At 34.2% G+C, this 19,027-nt stretch overlaps 1 protein-coding gene across 1 annotated transcript in view; it reads right to left on the bottom strand.

Annotated features, from left to right (window-relative positions):
- The window catches only part of LOC129227258 (protein farnesyltransferase subunit beta-like), a 37,645-nt gene extending 20,749 nt beyond the window's left edge, over nucleotides 1-16,896 (bottom strand). Inside the window, exons 1-6 of the mRNA XM_054861775.1 lie at nucleotides 16,785-16,896; nucleotides 11,118-11,185; nucleotides 8,793-8,868; nucleotides 5,176-5,267; nucleotides 2,474-2,523; nucleotides 921-1,017 (exon numbers count right to left, since the gene is read on the bottom strand). Of these exons, the coding sequence (XP_054717750.1) occupies nucleotides 921-1,017; nucleotides 2,474-2,523; nucleotides 5,176-5,267; nucleotides 8,793-8,868; nucleotides 11,118-11,185; nucleotides 16,785-16,895 (494 nt within the window). The 5' untranslated portion in view covers nucleotide 16,896. The remainder of the gene's footprint in view (nucleotides 1-920; nucleotides 1,018-2,473; nucleotides 2,524-5,175; nucleotides 5,268-8,792; nucleotides 8,869-11,117; nucleotides 11,186-16,784) is intronic.
- Between the last annotated feature and the right edge of the window lie 2,131 nt (nucleotides 16,897-19,027).

Genomic DNA, 19,027 nt, shown 5'->3' with positions numbered 1-19,027 from the left:
TATTAATTTAGAGTTGGAACTTGGAAGATTCTGTGACCACGAACATATTTAACACATTGTTGCCCTCCTAGGTCTTTTTAGAGGGGTCCAAACAAATGATTGTCTCCATGCAATAAATCTAGACTTTAAGGAGGGGGTCTCTAGAGATATCTGATGTAATTTCTCTAAGTTTTTCTGCTTTAAAGCGTCAGTATGCGTCCTTGCAGTTTCATTGAGAAAAATGACATTACGTATGGCTTGGCGGCTTTTCTTTTGCAATATGCAGCTTGTGCTACATCCAAAATGTGATAGGAATAGCCTGCATTAGTTGTCCTTCTTCAATAATCCCCCAAATGGCAAAAATGTTGTCTACAGTGATACTTGTATGCCATCTCCTTTCACCAGGCTCATTTGTTACAGCAACTTTTCCTTAAATATTTTCGGCCTCACTTATACACTCAATGGTGCAAAGTGTTTCTTTCACAAACTGTGCGTGAAGCTGTCTCAAAATTTCAAAAAGTTTGAGGTCATCTTTTGCGAGAGATTTAATAATGGTGCATTGTGCAACAGATGAATGCACTTCTTGCTCACTCATGGCGTACCTATAACATGACCTCCTGAAGCAGCCCAGATCTCCAATGTGTATGAAAACACAAAAGCTCTTCTTCAGACATTCCCACCAACCTATTGGCAAGGCACCACCTCGGATTTATTACTAACAGCAGCATTGTTAGAGTCAAATTTCGGTTTATATTTGATCTGCCTTCATAGTTTGGTTAGTGATTTTCTGAGATGTTGTTACAAATAAAATTTCTTTCTAAATTATTTTGGAAATCATACTGGAGTAAAGAGCTAAAAAGCTTGCCCTAAGTCTAACAATCTCTACTACTACAATACTACAAAATGTGACATAAATCATAAGTTATGCTGAAAACACTGACCTATCTATAACATTATATGCTTCTGTAGTCCTTAAAATACATAGGGCATTAACAGCTGCATATGTTGGAGCTAAGTGTGCTTCCTGCCCTGGTCCACCTGGGGAAAAAAAAAACTTCATGAAAATAAAGAAAACAAAATAATGAAACATCAACATTACAATACCTTTTATAAAGAAAATGTTATTAAAATGATAACAAACAATAAGCGTATCTTAAAGAAGTACGAGAAAAAATCAAATGTAAATAATAATGTATATTTAAAAGGGGCTTTTTTAATTTCTGAAAAATCATATTTTAAAGCTGCATGCTGATAAATATTTTTTATACCAAAACTGATGATTTAAGAAAAACTATAAAAATTATAACAATGGACAATAAGCAAATTAAAAACTTTCATAACAATGCATAATGAGACATGTTTTTACTCTATTTAGAAAAAAAAAATAACAAAAATAATAGCCGTCTAGAAGCAAAAGGGTGTAAGTGACAAAAATTATAATTTTGAAGACAACTATTGCAAATAGTAGTAGAAAAACTAATCTAGTACGTGGGAATAAATGTTAGTGGAAGCTTTGACAAGAGTTGCAATACAATGAAATTTAGATGATTGCAGGGTTGGATTTAGATTTAATAGAGCCTTAAACTATTTCGGGTAAGGAAACTCTTTTGTAGTTAAGACAATTTTATGTAAACGGCAAAACACGCCATTTTTAATCTCTTTTTTTCACTGTATGTAGCTTTTCCTCTAATACATAAAGCCTTTTTTTTTTTTTTTTTTGTATTTTAAAGAGTGTCTGCTGTCTTCTATAGACTGACTCTGGAGGGGAGAGGGTATCAGAAGAGTGATGCAGTAACCCCTTTTAAGTGGGTGCAGAATATTTCCAATTTTAAGAGGGGGGGGATGAGGGCATGTGATTTTCCTTTGGGGAAGGTTTTGAAAAAAATATTTATATTTTTTTGAAATTTTAGGCCTCATGAAGGCCTTTTTTAGGTACAAAAATATCAGAAAAAAATAGACAAACTATTTTTTTTTTTTTTTTAAGTTATATACTTTTGCAAAATAAGATAGTACAAAATAAAAATTGTTTTTGGTTCGACAAATCTATGACATTAATCGACACAGATTTAACAACGGGCTGAATTTGGTACTTTTGCCTTGCTCACTCCCCCTAACTCCCTTTGCTTTGTTGAAAATTTAAAAATTCAAGTTTTTTAAATATATCTTTACAAATTTTTAAGCACTTGAAAATTATTTTTTTTCAAGTATTTTTTATTATTTTAAGGAACAAAGCATGCAACTTTTCAGTCAACTGACAGCCCCGAACAACATGGGCTTTAAGCTATATCTTGTTTAGCTTATAGGTAAATCCAATTGGAACCTTGCAGTTGTTACAGTTTAAACCTCTTTTTTGTTACTTACACCCCATTGATCTTATTGCATCATACAGTTTTCAAATGACTTATAATGAAAAACTGGTGCTCAATTTTGGATTTCTGGCTCTGAAAACTAGAGCTTCTTTAATTAAAAGAAAATAAGAAAATTTTCACCTGACCTCCAAAGCCACCATCTGGATGCTGACATTTCTGGAGAAACTTAGTGACACTAAAGAAATGCATCAAAATGAGTGAAAAGAATAAAAATTAAAAAGAAAAAAAAACAAAGAACAGGTGAAAATAAGATAAGTATATTATTTCTTGTATAATAAAACATTTTTTAACTGTGAGTAAAATCGTCAGTAAAATTTTGCAGCAGATTGAGAAAAAATAAGAAAAAGTAAACACTTTAAATCCCTCGATTACAGGAAAAGCTTTTAAAACAAAAGCCAGAATTTTATCTGTTTATATTCGAGAAAAAAATGGCAACAGATCTTTGTTCTCAATATATTTTTCACTGCTATAAATTTTAATAAAAGCATTGCTGCAAAAAGTTGAGATAAAGCACTGAATAATAATTTGAATGGAGGAAAGCCTTCGAAAAGTGAGGATTTTATGTCGAAATCTAAGTGTCATAATTAATAGTTTTATACAGTTTTTAATTGATATCTCATCTAATTATTATCGGAGGATTATGTTAAATAGCTAAACATAAATACAGGAAGATTACGAATCTATCAATACCTGGTTAAATGGTCAGTTCAATGTCGTACGGCAGAAGTAACTCGGAGATACATATACATACGCTCCAATTTTTAATTATATAAGATGAAGATAAGAATTTAGCTAAAAGAAGGGAACAGTGGGGAACATCACACTCTTCTCCTTGCATCCCCAATGATATATAGCCTGGGAGTTTTGAAACTTAGGTTTTAAAAGAATTCCGCTGAAATATTCTCAAATTCCATCCTTTGCTCTAACGTTATTAAAGATGGCCTCTTGGGTTGAAATTTCGAAAAACTCTCAAGAAAGTGCTCACATGGTAACGCCTCAGAAATGCCCTCCCATCCCTATCATTCAAGATCGAATGAATTTTGTCTTTTGGAATTTTATTTTGAAAAACTTCTGGAGGTCCCGCGAACCAGTCCTCCTCCTAATATCATCGAAGATCCTCTAAAACTTCATGTTAATTCTTCAATCCCAAAAACCTTACGAGGGAGATTCCCCAAACCCCCTTCCCTTAGAATGTTATTGAAGGTCACCTACGATACGCGTTAATGGGATTTCAATTCTGTTTCCCCCAGGAGAAGATTCCGAACTCAACTCCCATTAACGTTTCCTAATCTGCTAAAACATAGTTTCCTACAACATCAAAATTTTTTCCGAAGAATGCCTCCCCCCAAAAAAATTTCTAATCTTGTTTTCAGTACATCAATTACAAAACATTTCTGCACTCAAGCCCTTTGAAATCTTGAAAACTCCTCAATCTGTCATCGAAGGTTGGCTTAAATTACGTTTTCGGAGCATTAACTTCAAGAAACTGACAGTGCACTATTTTTTGACAAAGAAAGCCACAATCGCGTTTTTAAGGTTTCAATTTCTAAAAATTTCTAGGGATGGCGCCCAAATCTCTTTTAATGTCACTATGCATCATTTACAACTGTATTTTTTGAACAAAAGTTTAAAAAAACTTAAATTCATTTCCTTTTTTAATGTCACAATCGGAAATACTTCAGAAATAAACTGTCGGGGGATGACCCTCGAATCACTTCCTCCATTAACATCATAATAGATCACTTAAAACCTATTTTTTGAACAACAATCTTGAAAATTGTCCCTGGTCATCCATTTCTGGACATAATTGAATATAACGTACTGCTGTGTTTGTACTAAAGTCGAGTAATATGGCTCCTTGCTAAACCAGAAGCTAAATTTTCTCTCTCTCTGCATATTGAAACATGAATTTGAAACGATTAAGGGGTCGAAAATGGGTAGCCTTCCCCCCCCCCCCTTCGCCCAGTTTTTTGACCTAGCGACGGTCTTGTGCACTCCTTCAAATGTTACGGAACAACCCCAAAGAACGAGTCCCCAGAACAAGATAAAACTCTGTAGAATTAACTCCCCTGAAAATTTCAACAGTTTCATGCCTCTGCCATGAACCCCCCATAGGCACCCCTTTAAATTCTAGCATTTCCCTTTCAGTAACTACTTGTACTCCTTATTCACTACATGCTGTGATTTTTAGGGTGGTCTTTCCCTTGCAGTGAAAAAGCAGTTTCGGTATATCTCCGTTTTAACAAAAAAATTGTTCAACACAATATTTTTAGTAAAAATTAATTTTTAATCAAACTATATCACATTTTACAGTTTATTAAAAATAGGAAATGCAACTTGACTGAAAAATGTAAAGCAAGATGGATGTGTGTGTTGGGAGGGGGGAGGGGCATTTTGAAGTTTTGCCCCACCTCGGGAAAATTCCTAGATCCGGCACTGCCATAAACAGGTTATCGTTATAGACAGTTTGATTATTTATGCTGAAATTTTGCTAGGACCAAGGAAAGTATTGTTATAAACAGTATTGTTATACACAGGTTTCACCGTATTGTACAAGGATAAGTCAATGTGCAGCATTAAAAATTCAAATCTATAAGTTTTTGAAGCAGATAATGTAATAATAAATTTAGTAATATCCTGCAGTGGCATCAAAAGTTAAAAAAATTACAACACAAATAACGTAAACACAAATGTATGAATAAAGGATAATATATTTTACCTAAAGTAATTGTTATTATTATACAGAAATAGGTGAAAACAGTAAAAATACTTGATTTTCCATGTAGAAACTTGGTGAATATTTACTTTTGAAAACTTAATACATTACTGAAATTTTGTTTCTTCTGTAACTGGTTCATCCAACAGCTGAATAGAATGCAATATCCAATAACAGAGCCATGTCCGACTTGCATCTAACACCTGAAACATGAATAAATATTTCCTCCATTGCTAGGGAAAAAATCAGTACTTACATTTCAGGGGCTTTGCTAGCCCCAAGGGCTATCGCACAGCTCCCTCCCCCTCACCAAGAATGAGAACCTCTAAAAACACACCAAGGCCCTCTAAAATCAATCAACCAAAAAACTTTCAGTGGTGTTGTCTGTGCCATGATCCCCCGCCCCCCTTCTTTGGTGAGCACTTCTGCATCTCATCCATATATATGAAGGTGACGGTGTTTCTCTGTTTGTGCCCGATGGCCAGAAGACCCCATAGCACCTATAGCCCTGTAACTAGGCACAAAATTCGAACATACTCCCGGGGTGTGCTCCTCAGAACCGAAATTCTAAATTTCTAATTAGTTTTTTCATAATTAACTAATTAAGCTTAAATTTCATGCTTTTTTCAGGTTTTTTGCATAATTAGGGGGTAAAAAATCCCCCACCCTCTAACATTACATGTCATTGGAAAGAGCTTTCCTTTCCGAACAAGATGGTGTTTGTTCCATTTCAATCAATTAATTAGAACAGGAGATATAAGCGATTCTAATTGAGCCATTTTTCAAGGCTAACTTTAATTTGAGTTTCTGCTATGTCCGTCAGAACAACGTACCCCTGGGGTCTGCACGACAAATCCTAAATTCTGATTTCGGACTAGAAAAATTTAAATGATTTTTTTAAAAAAATCATTAAAAATGACCATCAATTCTTCAGATGTCATCTTGCGCAGTACACATGCGCAGAAGACCTGACAAACGAATTCTATCTTGAAATCAGAAACGAATGGCTTAAAATATCAAATTGACTATAAAACCACAGAGGATTCCTACGGAGGTAAAAAAATATACATAATCTTCAATTCGAGCAATTAATTATTACGCTTAAAAACGTTGCAAAAAGGAGACTATGGTGTAATGTAATTGTATGCGATTCGTCATTAAGAAATGTAATTATCTTAATCGTTTTTGGTGAAACCTCTCTAAATAACTATTCAAACGGTGAAAGACGGAAAGATAAAAATGTTTCCTTCAAATTAAAGCCGAGATTGTGTTTTACGCGATGCTTAGAAACTTTTAAAAGATCTCTATCTGGCGGACTGGGAGCCATCTTGTACATATACAAAAAGAAGACTCCGGCGTATTTTAATTTTCTTGCGACGATATTTAACATATGTGCTTAAGCTTAATTTTGTCTGCTCTGAAAAGCGAGTCTCGGCGTTGTTTTTGGGAAAATCTTCAAAACAATTACGCAAACCATGAAATACTAAAAGGAATAAAACGTTTTCTCCAATTTGAGGCCCTGATTCAGTTTTCATTGATAAAACAATAATAGAGTGGAGGAATTCTTTTACACTTGAAAGATACTATTTGGTGTTCTTTTTCGTTTATTTGTCGAACCATTTTAAATTACAGAACAAACCGCTTCACTCGCTTAAGGGTCAAATCTAATTTAAACTTTGGTGAATAGTTTTAAATTCCAAAAAAACTTTAATAGGTTTTTTGTTGTGTTCACATTTTAGTTCAAGAAAAATGATCATTTCACATCAGGGGGAGGGGGGATATTTTTTTTATTTAACCGCCTTCCTTTAAATTCTTAGCATGGGAGGTTTCGCAATATCTATTTTCCTTTTCATATATGTGTACTTAATTTTTTTAATTTGTGAAGTGTTTATTTCTTTTTTTTTTTGCAAACGCTGCTTTTTGCATGCTAGGCGGAACAAGGAGATAGCTTTTTTTTTGCACTATTTTGTTAAATGAATAAAGTGCAGTTTTTTGAATGATCTTTGTTTAGATTAGGAAAGTAGGGGGAGGATTTAAAATAAATAGAGACGGATAAAAAGCATTAGAGATACATTGTATAGGTAGATAGCGGCAATTTTGGCGTAAAAAGGTGAATGACACTAAACGTAACTGGAAATAGGTATAGAAAATACGATAAAGATAGATATAGGTTAATTAATACCGCTGCCAAATTTATTTAAACTACCGCCCTAAACGGCGAACCTGGCATAAAAACAGGGGGGGGGGATTTTTTTAATATTGAACAGACTTTATTTAAATTATTAGCACGAGCATCGTCATGAGGGTACTGCTAGTGCAGAAATAAAGACAAATTTGATAACAGCAGTACTGTTTTTAACAAACTTCTATGTCAGTTATAATCAAGACTACAGAGTTGGAGGGAAAATGGCCGACTCTTACTCCTGAAATTTTAAAGCCTTGCACTCTTACTTCTTTCCCCCAACTTCAGTCTCAGGCTGCAGCCCTGGTTATATCATAAATTAATAGCTGAATACCCGTCTGCCCTGTCTAGTGGTCAGAGGAGACCAACTGCGATGGGGAGTTCCCCCGGTCCATTCTGGCTCAGGCATGAATGTACTTTATCTCTCCTATCCTTGTCCTTCCTTGCTGTGAATAGTTGCCTACCCTATAAACGGGTCCTTATGGCATGTGTGTACTGTGGAAGTCAGACTGCACATCAAATTACGGTACAATAGGAAAAGTGAAGCAGCACACCTCAAATTGCCAGCCTGGCTGGCACACAACAATAGCTGAATACCAACAGAACACAATTAAAAATAACAAGAAATCATCTCACTCTTAAAATCCTAGTTTAAATAACAATTTCAGTTTCAGCATATTTCTGCGATTTTATTTTTGATTTTTACAATATTTCAAGTAAAATTCTATACACTTAGGTTGAAAAAAAAAAAAATATAAGTGCTCTAAATTATCACCTTTGTCCTACCAGCAGCAATTGTAACTTGAATAATTGGATCTAGCCTTTAATCAGTGTTAGAAAAAATTAGTCACATTATGAGATAAAATTTTTTGTTTTGACTCCTAAATTTTGATCTTTTTCAACAAGCGTATTCTATCATGAAGATATTGGGAAATTTGGTATCATAAGGAGTGACAAGGCCTTTTAATTTTAATATACTGAGGTCATATTGCTATTCATTTTGCATTCAAAGTTGAAATTTTTAATTGAATTAACACACTAAATCCACTGAATTGATAAAACCCACCCAAGTTCCCATTAGAGGAAAAACTGAGAAAATCGCAGATATTTACAAATTAAAAGGGATTTTCTTTAAAAAATATTTTTCAATTTAACAGACATTATAAAACCACGAGAAAGTCCCACATCAAAATATTTTTTGAGTGAGATGTCTTTTAAAAGTGCACGATTCTCATGGCCTTGCATTCTATCAGGAACCATGTGACCCACAATTAAGAAGTTCTCCTCCTTCAATGATAACTTCTTTTCTCAAGGATTAAGGGAAGGAAAAAGATCTTTCCACATTGATTGGCCATGATATGATAAATCCACATAACTTGAAAAATAAAAAATAGAATCATAACAGTGTTAATGAAATGATTTGAACTCGTGCTGAACCAAATTTAAACAAAAATAGAAATACGAGCTTTTTTAAACCACACAAGAGAAAGAAGTTTTTCATCCAAAGAATAAAATATTTCCAAAAAAATTTATAATTAAATCATACTTCAAGTGACGCTGGCAAATGAATCAAACCTTTCTTCAAAAATTGTACATGTTTCTCCCGTTGTAATGTTGGACACCTAAACAAAAATATATTTACACATAAGTAAGTGAATTAATCTATATTTTATTAAAAATAATAGCAAAGTAAGATAGAAAATTGATAACTTAATTCAAAGATTACATTAATCAGAATTTTAAGTGTCCTTGTTCTCACACTTGTCATTTATCAGTCAGTTAGAATGATAACCGCAGGAAAATATTTCACATTACTAAAAGCAGGCCTATCATTTAAGGAAGTTGGGAGAAGGCAATTGCCCCCCCCCCCCCCGTCTTTGAGAAATCAATGTATTTACATATACATGGGCATAGTTTTTGACATAATATGCAGTGACTATGATCCTTTCCTGGAGGAAAAAATGAAATGTCGGGCCTGCCTAGAAGATAGTAGCGAAAATATTTCTTTCCTTTTTAATAATGTGAGTGCAAAACTGGATCATCACATTTTAATTTATCATGCCTGATCAGCAAAAATATAAAACAATTAGCAACTTTTAAGAGCCATTAAAAGCTAATCAGAAAACTGCCACTAAAAGACCAGCATTATATTTTTTTAATGTGTTTTCAATACAAGGCACAAATAAAGTACGCAACACTATTTAAAAACAACAGCCTCTCCATCTGTAATTTACTATTATTTGCTACTGTTACTACTCAGAATATTTAATTTGTGCTATTTAATTTTTGAAAGATAAAAACTCGGCAAATTTATTGTATTTTACACTTTAAAAAACAAACTTTTTTGTCAGTGGAAATACTCTGAACAATGCTTAAAACCCTAACTTTCTACTTGAATGTTTTCAATTAAAAAGAAAAAAGAAAAAAAAAACTGAAAATTATTGTTAACAAGATTGATTAACATCTTATGAAAATCATTTCTATCCAAAATCACTGGTTAGTTGAAGGATTAATTGACCAATTTGGATAATTTTCGAACAAGGTAAACTACTTACAGGTATGAAATGGAAAGGCTAATTTTTTTAATCTTTAAGTTTCATGTACATCCGTTAAAAAAAAATGGATAACATATATTTTTAAATACACATACTATTTGTTAACTCTTCATGTTTCAGAAGAAAACATGACTATTCAAAAAAACCTACATTTCTGTAAGTAAAAAATCAAATTTTCTAGAAAGACACAGGAAAAAAACTTGCATCTACTCCCTCAAAATGTCTGAAAATTTTACATCAGTAATGCTGCATTAAAGTTTTTATTAATGATTAACATTTAGAACTTAGTATTAAATTTGGTCTTGAGTTTTCCAACAGCAGTCCAATTTTCTTACAGACCAGACATCATAACTTTTGATCATTGTCAAAAAAAATTAAAAATAATTAAATAAATAAATAAAAAATAACATCATAAATATATGAATAAGTAAAAGAAAAGAATCTAAATAAAGTAACATAAAAAAGTTGTTTGCAGTCCTTTCTGTTGTGTAAAAAATAAAGAGCCTAGAACATATTATTTTTTAGCCAAACGTTAACGAAAAATATTAAAACTTTGTAACCAAAAGTAAAGAATTTCAAATAAATAATTTTTCATTAACACAATGAAATCATTTGCGCTTTGATTAAATCAATCTAGTTCTCCTCTAACTTATGTAAATTGGAAAATGCAATGCTAGATTTATTAATGATTTTTTTTACATCTGGATTTAAAAACAAAAATTTTACTCAGAATCTTTTCATTTTTTTTTTTTTTTTCACCCCTAAAAAGAATTTTTTGTCCTATTAGTTTTTTTAAATAAAGAGGTTTAAAATTTTCTTGTAGGTGCTGATGTTAAAATTTTTTGAATTGTTAAAAAAATATCTTTAAAATAACTCAATTAAAAAAGCTTTTAAATAACATATTCTATGTAAAAAAATATTTCTGATAAAAAGTAAATCAGCTTTTAAGTTAAAGTTCTACATGGGCCTTGAATTTCCCTGCAGATGCTGTTAAACAAGGGAAAAAAATGGGTGTGTGCAGTTCCAATTGTTCTAAACATTACTTTGCGTGTCTGCCAAGAGGGGGGGGGGGGGGGGGTGAGGAGTGAGAGAGAGACTGGAAAACAAACATGACCATTTTCCTATCTGAAAACTCTACTTTCAAATGTCTTAATATTTGATACGTCTATTTAATAATTTATTTAATTTTTGATTTTTACTTAGTTTTAGCAATTGTTTTACAATAAATTAAGCTTTCATTGCTTTATTTATTCATTTCTACAGGAAAAGTAGGCTGGAAAAAACTATCAATACTAAAACTCAGAAACAATACTTACTTTGGATCCACATCTAATAGATTTTTGATAACCTGAATACATTTTTCAACTGAGCTTTCAACTTCAATCTGGAAGCAAGTTAGACAAAATTTAGAACAAAACAATACATAAATAAATAATAATGATAATGCATTTGAGCATGCCTTCATACTTTTTAGGATAAAATTTATTCTTCACATAAATATGCTATTTCATACAAGAAATCAAAGACATTAAAATATTTGAAAAGGCAGACATTTTATTGGCTGATATGGTATACTGACTCATGTATACCATATCAGCCAATATATGTAGCTGACCAATGTGATGCATCTGCACTTGAAAAGAAAGAGCTCAAAACCCCATTTTTTAAAGTGATTTTATGAAAAACAGCAAAAATATGACCTGTTTGTTCAATTTTTGTTGATCGCAGTGAGAAAACTTAAAAATGATGTTTTACTTTTGAACTTTCATGAAGTATTAAGAAGGTTATGGCATACCTAAAAAATCATAATAATAGTTTTCAGAAACAATATAGGATCTGTTCAGTAAATTACCGCCCAATTAGCCAGGGCTAAAGCAGAAATACATGAAATACACCGCCAGCTCAGTCATTTCCAGCCGAGGACTGCAGTTTCGTGCTTATTAGCACTCATCAGTCCGGAGCTGGAGATGGAAAACCTCTTAAGGAAGCCAAGAGTGCCAAACAAACTGTTAGCTAATATAGAATTAGCAGAAAAGATGAGTGACCGAAGCAATGGTTCGGTTCAGCTCCAAGATTGAAGACAAGGCATTGTATATTCAGTAAATTACCGCCCAATTAGCCAGGGCTAAAGCAGAAATACATGAAATACACCGCCAGTTCAGTCATTTCCAGCCGAGGACTGCAGTTACTCGGCTGGAACTGGACTCGGCCCCGAGTAAGTAATCCCCCTGAGTTACTTACTGTACTCCTCGGCTGGAAATGACTGAGCTGGAGGTGTATTTCATGTATTTCTGCTTTAGCCCTGGCTAATTGGGCAGTAATTTACTGATTATACAATGCCTTGCCTTCAATCTTCGAGCTGAACCGAACCATTGCTTCGGTCACTCGTCTGGTCTGCTAATTCTATATTAGCTACCAGTTTGTTTGGCACTCTTGGCTTCCTTAAGAGGTTTTCCATCTCTAGCTCAGTCACTTTCCTATGCCAGGCTGATGAGTGCTAATAAGCATGAAACTGCAGTCCTCGGCTGGAAATGACTGAGCTGGAGGTGTATTTCATGTATTTCTGCTTTAGCCCTGGCTAATTGGGCGGTAATTTACTGAATATACAATGCCTTGCCTTCAATCTTCGAGCTGAACCGAACCATTGCTTTGGTCACTCGTCTGGTCTGCTAATTCTATATTAGCTACCAGTTTGTTTGGCACTCTTAGCTTCCTTAAGAGGTTTCCCATCTCTAGCTCAGTCACTTTCCTATGCTGGGCTGATGAGTGCTAATAAGCACGAAACTGCAGTCCTCGGCTGGAAATGACTGAGCTGGCGGTGTATTTCATGAATATAGGGTCTGGTGGGAGAAAGTGGTCAATGGAGTAAAGTGTGGTCATAAGTCAAATAAAAAGCTACAGGGGCGGATCCAGAAATATTTGTAAGGGGGATAAAGTTTCAATGCCCAGAGTTATATCTCCTACGTAAAAAAGCTTCTCTTATGCAGGGGAGCCCACCCCCTCAAGGATAATGCTCCCCCCCCCAATGAGATGAAAAGCCATTCAAATCCCCCCTTGCTAGAATTTTTCTTTGTTTAAGCTTATTAGAGATGATTGTGCTTTTGAAAAAAAAAAAAAAACGGAAAATAGCAATAGCCCATTTAAACGAACCCAGGCAATACTTTGAACTGCAACGGGCTGAGAAGAAATACCTTACAGAACAAAGCAAAAATCAGGTCAACAGTGATTCCATGTACTATTTTTTCGGAAATAAAAATTTGAAGATTGGTAATAATCATAATAAAATTCTTGTTGCCCAAACCTCTCCATTTGCTGTATTTGCATGCAACAGCAGTTGGAGGGGGAGTAATGACGTCAATCTGAAGCAAAATAATACAGGAAAGCCAGGTTCAATAGTAAAAGGTGCCGCTGCCGTGTGTTTGGGCGTAACAAACATCAGCACACAGTATCTTTTAACATAATAAAAGCTTTTAAAGTCTGATTTTTAAGCACAAACAATTTTCCTGTATATTATCCACAGGGGCATATAATCCGCAGGTCCTAAAATCGGCCTGAAGAAAAAAAAACTATCGTATAACCCCTGGATAATAAGATGCAAAAAAAAAAGAAGTTTTGATGCGACATACAATTTTAGCAACTAAATTAAAAACGTGAAGAAGTAATAACTTTTGAGTTATATTCAATACTAAAAAACAAAATAATCTATAATAACATAAAGATTTTCTCTCGAAATTGTTATTATAGTACACTAATTACTTGAAGCTTGAAGACAAAGAGTCAAGAAAGGAGCAAACGGTCTAATCATGTGCATATCAAAGCTTCGACTGTATGTTGTTTATTCTACATAGACTGAATCAGGTAAGAACATTCAAGCTATCTAAAATAACCAACATATAGGCAAAGTTTACGATCTCTAGGAAGAACATTCAAGCTATGTAAAATAACCAACACATACAGGCAGGGTTTATGGGCCTATTGGCGAATCCTGCTGGATATATTTAGGTTCAATACGTTGGTGTCGAGAAAAAAAAATGCACAGATATTCCGCGGCAGCGTATAATCCACACCTCATTAATTTTCCAACTTTTTAACAGATAATCTGTGGATTATATACAGGAAAATACTAAAAGACAGCTAATAGGACCAAAATGATAAAAAGCGGTCTAAAATGGACTTTACCCTAAAAAACAGACTATAGCGGGAAAAGTGAACCATTTGGGAGTCCTACTTTTTAACCCGAACAAGGTTGGGATGGGCTGCTAGTACCATATATTTCAAAAAAAAAAGTACAATAAAATTGACAGCTGTAAGTTAGCATATCTTTGTGTTCTAAAATCGAAATTAGATAATATTAAGTAAAAGTATATTTTTGTATTCCTTTAATCAATTATTTGTTTTATTTTGTTTGTATGTAGAATGCTTGTTGAGCAAAAAAAATTGTTTAATATAGGAATTTTATTATAGCATGTATTGCATATTTTACTCAATAGAAAACAATTGTCTGCAAAAATTTAAAAGTATATTTGAAAATACAAATAGCAAAAAAGTGCAGATATGAAATAAATCTTTTGGTAAAATTAATTTAGTAAAATTTTTGTTAAATAATTATAAAATATATCTTTGTTTTTTTTTTTGCCCTAAGTTTTTATTATTATTATTTTAAAACATGTGTAACATGAAATGAAATGAATCTTTACTAATAATAAAGCTGAAAGTCTCTCTGTCCGGATCTCTCTGTCTGTCAGGATCTTTGTGACGCACATAGCGCCTAGACCGCTCGGCCGATTTTCATGAAATTTGGCACAGAATTAGTTTGTAGCATGGGGGTGTGCACCTCAAAGCAATTTTTCGTAAATTCAATTTTGTTCTTTTTCTATTCCAATTTTAAGAAAATTTCCCAAGCAAAATTATCATAAGATAAACGAGTAAATTACCAAGTTATCATAACGTGGAACCATAACATGAGCAAGCCAATTAGCGAGAAATTCATCATACATAATTTGTAAATATACAGGCGAACCAAAAGACATTTTAATTTTCTACTACGGGCAAAGCCGTGCAGGTATCACTAGTTATTTGAATGATTCCGGATTAGTAAATTGAATTAAAGCGGGTATCACTAGTGTATAATATACAAACACTTAGAACATTGTTATAATTATTGAGATTTAAGAATAAAAAAAAAGTTTTAAAATTAAGTGAGCTAGGTTGCTCCGGTCCAACGTGCCCCACAAAGAGTGAACCAACCTACCGCATTTTCTTGGTCTGAAAAAGTGCTATCATATTTTTTTTCTTTTTGACAAAAAATGAATATATTGCCAATTATTATGAACTAAAGAAACTCACTTCAAGAAAGGAGTTCAATTTCTCCCCCCAATCTTGATGAAAACCATTAAAAAAAAAAAAGTTAGTTTTCTGAAAATTACTCAGGACTACTGAAATAACACTTTTGGAATTAATTTTTTTTTCAATATATAACCATACAATGTGATTTCATTATAGGATTTGTAGGATCATAGGTGCTATTTGTTAGTCATAAAATAAAATTAAAAATATAAATAGTATTAAAATAATTGCGACCAGTCCAACCTGCCCCGCAGTCCAACGTGCCCCACCTCCCCCTACTCCTGTTCAGACCTGCAAACATTAGAACTTTTGCAAGTTTCATGTTTTTCCATGGAAGAATGCATTTGTTGTGGTAACTTATGCATCTTTTTTGTGATGGGTGTGACAGTGAGACCAGGGCCAGATTTAGGGGAGGGCAGGCAGGGTTACTGCCCCGGAGCCTCCACAATAAAATTTTTACAAAATATCCTAACTTTCACGGGTCAAAAATATCGAATATATACATCTATATCAAAATGTTCGGATATATATCAAAGTATCGGATATTTTCGAAAATATGATGATCTTTTCGAACCCTGATTAGGGGCCTCCACTCCTTCGTTGCCCCGGGGCCTCCACACTTCCTAATCCGGCCCTGAGTGAGACCTTATAACTTTATTTATACTAAAAATCCTGTTAACTATTTTTATTATGAAAAATTAAGTGTTCCACAGGAGAGACAAATATTACAAATAGTAATATACACACATACAATAAAAATGCTCCTGCTTTAAATAGAAATCCTTGGTGAATGAAAATACTATATTTTTCCTAAATACAAGTTTGTAATATTACGTTAACTTTAGGCTCAAAAAAATAATAAAAAGATAACTTTTATGCAAATTTTCTTCATGATTTCATAAACCTCATGTTATTAGCTTTAATTTGATATATTAAGTGTAGCAACAAAACAGTTTTTAAATTTCAAACCTCATGTCCACTTTTTCGTGGAATTGCCCTTCAGCACTTCTTTAAAGAAGATTTTTCCTCCTCAAGCCATACTGAGAAAACATTTTTACAATTTCATAAGCCATCCCTGCGAAATATCTTTTATCATATATGTTTGGAAATATTTTACTTTCTGAAGCTAAATTGGGGATATTTCGATAATTGGGAATCTGGCGCGGTCGTCTCATTTTCGGCGCAGATAATTTTAGTTCGGTAACCCTGCTGTATAGTAACCCTATGTGAATAGATGTTTCCAGTCTCTTTGCTTAGATATGTAAAGAAAAATACCTCTCGCGAAGGCGCTGGAGCCAAAAATTGACGCCAATGAAGAAAGATCGCCAGATTCCCAATTATCGAAATCTTCCCGCTAAATTGATCATCGAAAAGCAGAAACAAAGTGGAACGCATGACATAAATTTTACGCATCGGCTTGCTTTTTACACGAAAAATACATTGATAAACAATACTTTATACCTAAAACGGGAAATATATATTTCTCACAAAAAATAATAACTGCAAAATGAAATGACACCAAGATGCGACTTAGAATAAACAATCAATTGTTAATACATGTGAACTGAAATATAGATGGGTAAAACTCAAGTCGAAGACAGAAAATGATCAAATCGAAGAGACGAGTAAAACATTACCTGCTCAACTGATGTAAAAGTTTCGAAATTATCGTCCTGGTATCTTTCAGCTTGAAAATTGGGCGACAAGCAGCGCAATCGACTGCAGAATTCTTCGCAAAGATCGTCCATATTGTCAACAATAGAGAGAAAAATGATGCCATTTCTAGATTTTCTAATTAATCGGTCGATACTATTTTCAACCTGGGTTGCGTTCGACGAAACTCACCGGTCAACCGGTAAGTAACTGGTTACTAACCGAATCGTTCTATGATCAACCGGTTACCACAGCGGTTACCATTCTAAGCAGTTGATTGGTTGATTGGAGCACGTGATCATTAGCTGTCACGTGATTAACTAACCGGTCGCTCTCGGTCAAGCTCGTCGAACGCAACCCTGGAGTGCTATCTGAGCGATGGAAATGAACTATCTCCACTAGAGTCCAGAAGGGACTCTAGTTATGACCACCCAGAGATTGCAGCTTCGTCCTTTTTATGGATTCATCAGAGTGGAATATTCAGTCGCCGAGATGGAGACAATGTTAAAAACCAACTATTGATTTCGTTTAAAATTCCTTTAAAATCGTGTTTTTCAGACTTTTAGCTTTCTTGGTTCCTCATCGAAAAGTAGATGAAAACTCATGTTCCTTTGCCTTATTCTTTTTCTCAACACTTTTTAGATAATCTTTAATCTGTACAAAACGTACCCATGTTCATAATGTATACAAATGTCAGTGATCATGAAATGGAAAGCTGTTCTATGTGGGATGACTTTTGAACTGAGAGGACAAAAGCACCTGCTTTGCAGCTGCCTGCGCCCAGGAGGTATCGAGTTCGCCTCCCGCGGATGCTATTCCCTTTCCCTTATTCTCTCTGGGATGTAAACCTTTCTTTTTTTTTTTTGGAGACAAGATGCTGTGTTCGCAGTCCTCTGACTATTTTCCAATTTCACAGGAGAGAATTCGCTCACTCAATTTCAAGAGGATTGCGTGCTGACTTTAGCTCAAAAAGTAGTAAAGTAATACAAGGAAGGGGAATCGAATGGAGCTTAGTAGACAAATTGCCTCCTCGAGAAGTGGTACTGATGATTAGTGTTTGGCACTAATCACTTACAAGAAGGGTAAACAAATCGGAATTTTTAAAAAGAATTAGTTATTTTTTAGGGTATGAGTGGTTATATCCAAAGCATGCAGAGATTATTTTCGATAAAAATCGTGACCTGATAATAACCTGTCGAGAAGTTCTCCGCTGGTTAAAGAGCATCAAGAGTAAACATAAAAGGAAAACCCATTTGAAAAGCAACTAAGAAGAAGAAAATAGAAGAAGACCTTCGAGCAGAATATTTTAATTCATTATAATAATGTTTCCAAGCATCGATGTTCTTTCTATCGATGTCGCACATCTTTTACGAACTAGAAAGAGGTGCGACGAAAACATACTTTTGTTATTTCTATTCTATTCAAGAGTCACAACTGACTTCAACTGTATTTTTTATGTCGAGGTCTGCATACTAGTGCCTTGCCTCCATTATTTTATCTACCGATAGATGGCAGCACCATCACCGGATCGAACAGTTAATGAGAATTTAGAACTAGTCCAAGAGCTAATAGCTACCTGGTACTAGCACCCCCAGAGGTATCGTTTCACTTGGAGGACATTGAGACCACGAGCATATTTAACGTCGCCCAGTCCCCTTTAATGACGACGGTGGGTCTTCGACCAGCGGGGATCGAACCCGAGCCCCTCCGGCCCCGAGTCCAATGCCCTACCGATCAGGCTACCACGGCCCTATACTTTTGTTAAAACAACCATGTTTCTGTCATCGATGTATCAGGATCGATATTTTTCTAACAACGATGCTTTTCTGACATCGGTGTATTTCTACCATCAATGTATTGCCTTCGGTTTTTATTTTGATGTCGATGTATTTCGGTTAAACCAAAAATGAGACATCACCTTAAGTAATGTGAATGTTCATAGCTATGAGGAAAGCTTAACTCTACTAATTTATAATCGCTACGTGTATCCAGGGGAGGACTGGGTCCCCCGCCCCCCGAAAAAAAAAAGAAATGTCAACCTTGAATAAAAAAAAGCGCATAGATTTAAGGGGGAAAAAAAGCGATGGCGCACAAGTTTTTTGGCGAAAAAAAAAAAAAAAAGAAAACCCCGAAGGCGAATGATTTGAGGGCAAAAAAAAAAAGAAAAACGACTGCGCGCTGGTAAAAAAAAAAGAAAAGAAAACGAAGGCTTACAGTTTCAAAGGGC

Source organism: Uloborus diversus, chromosome 8, assembly GCF_026930045.1.
Source record: "Uloborus diversus isolate 005 chromosome 8, Udiv.v.3.1, whole genome shotgun sequence".
Classification (NCBI taxonomy): Eukaryota; Metazoa; Arthropoda; class Arachnida; order Araneae; family Uloboridae; genus Uloborus; species Uloborus diversus.
This window is presented reverse-complemented; position numbering and strand designations above follow the sequence as displayed.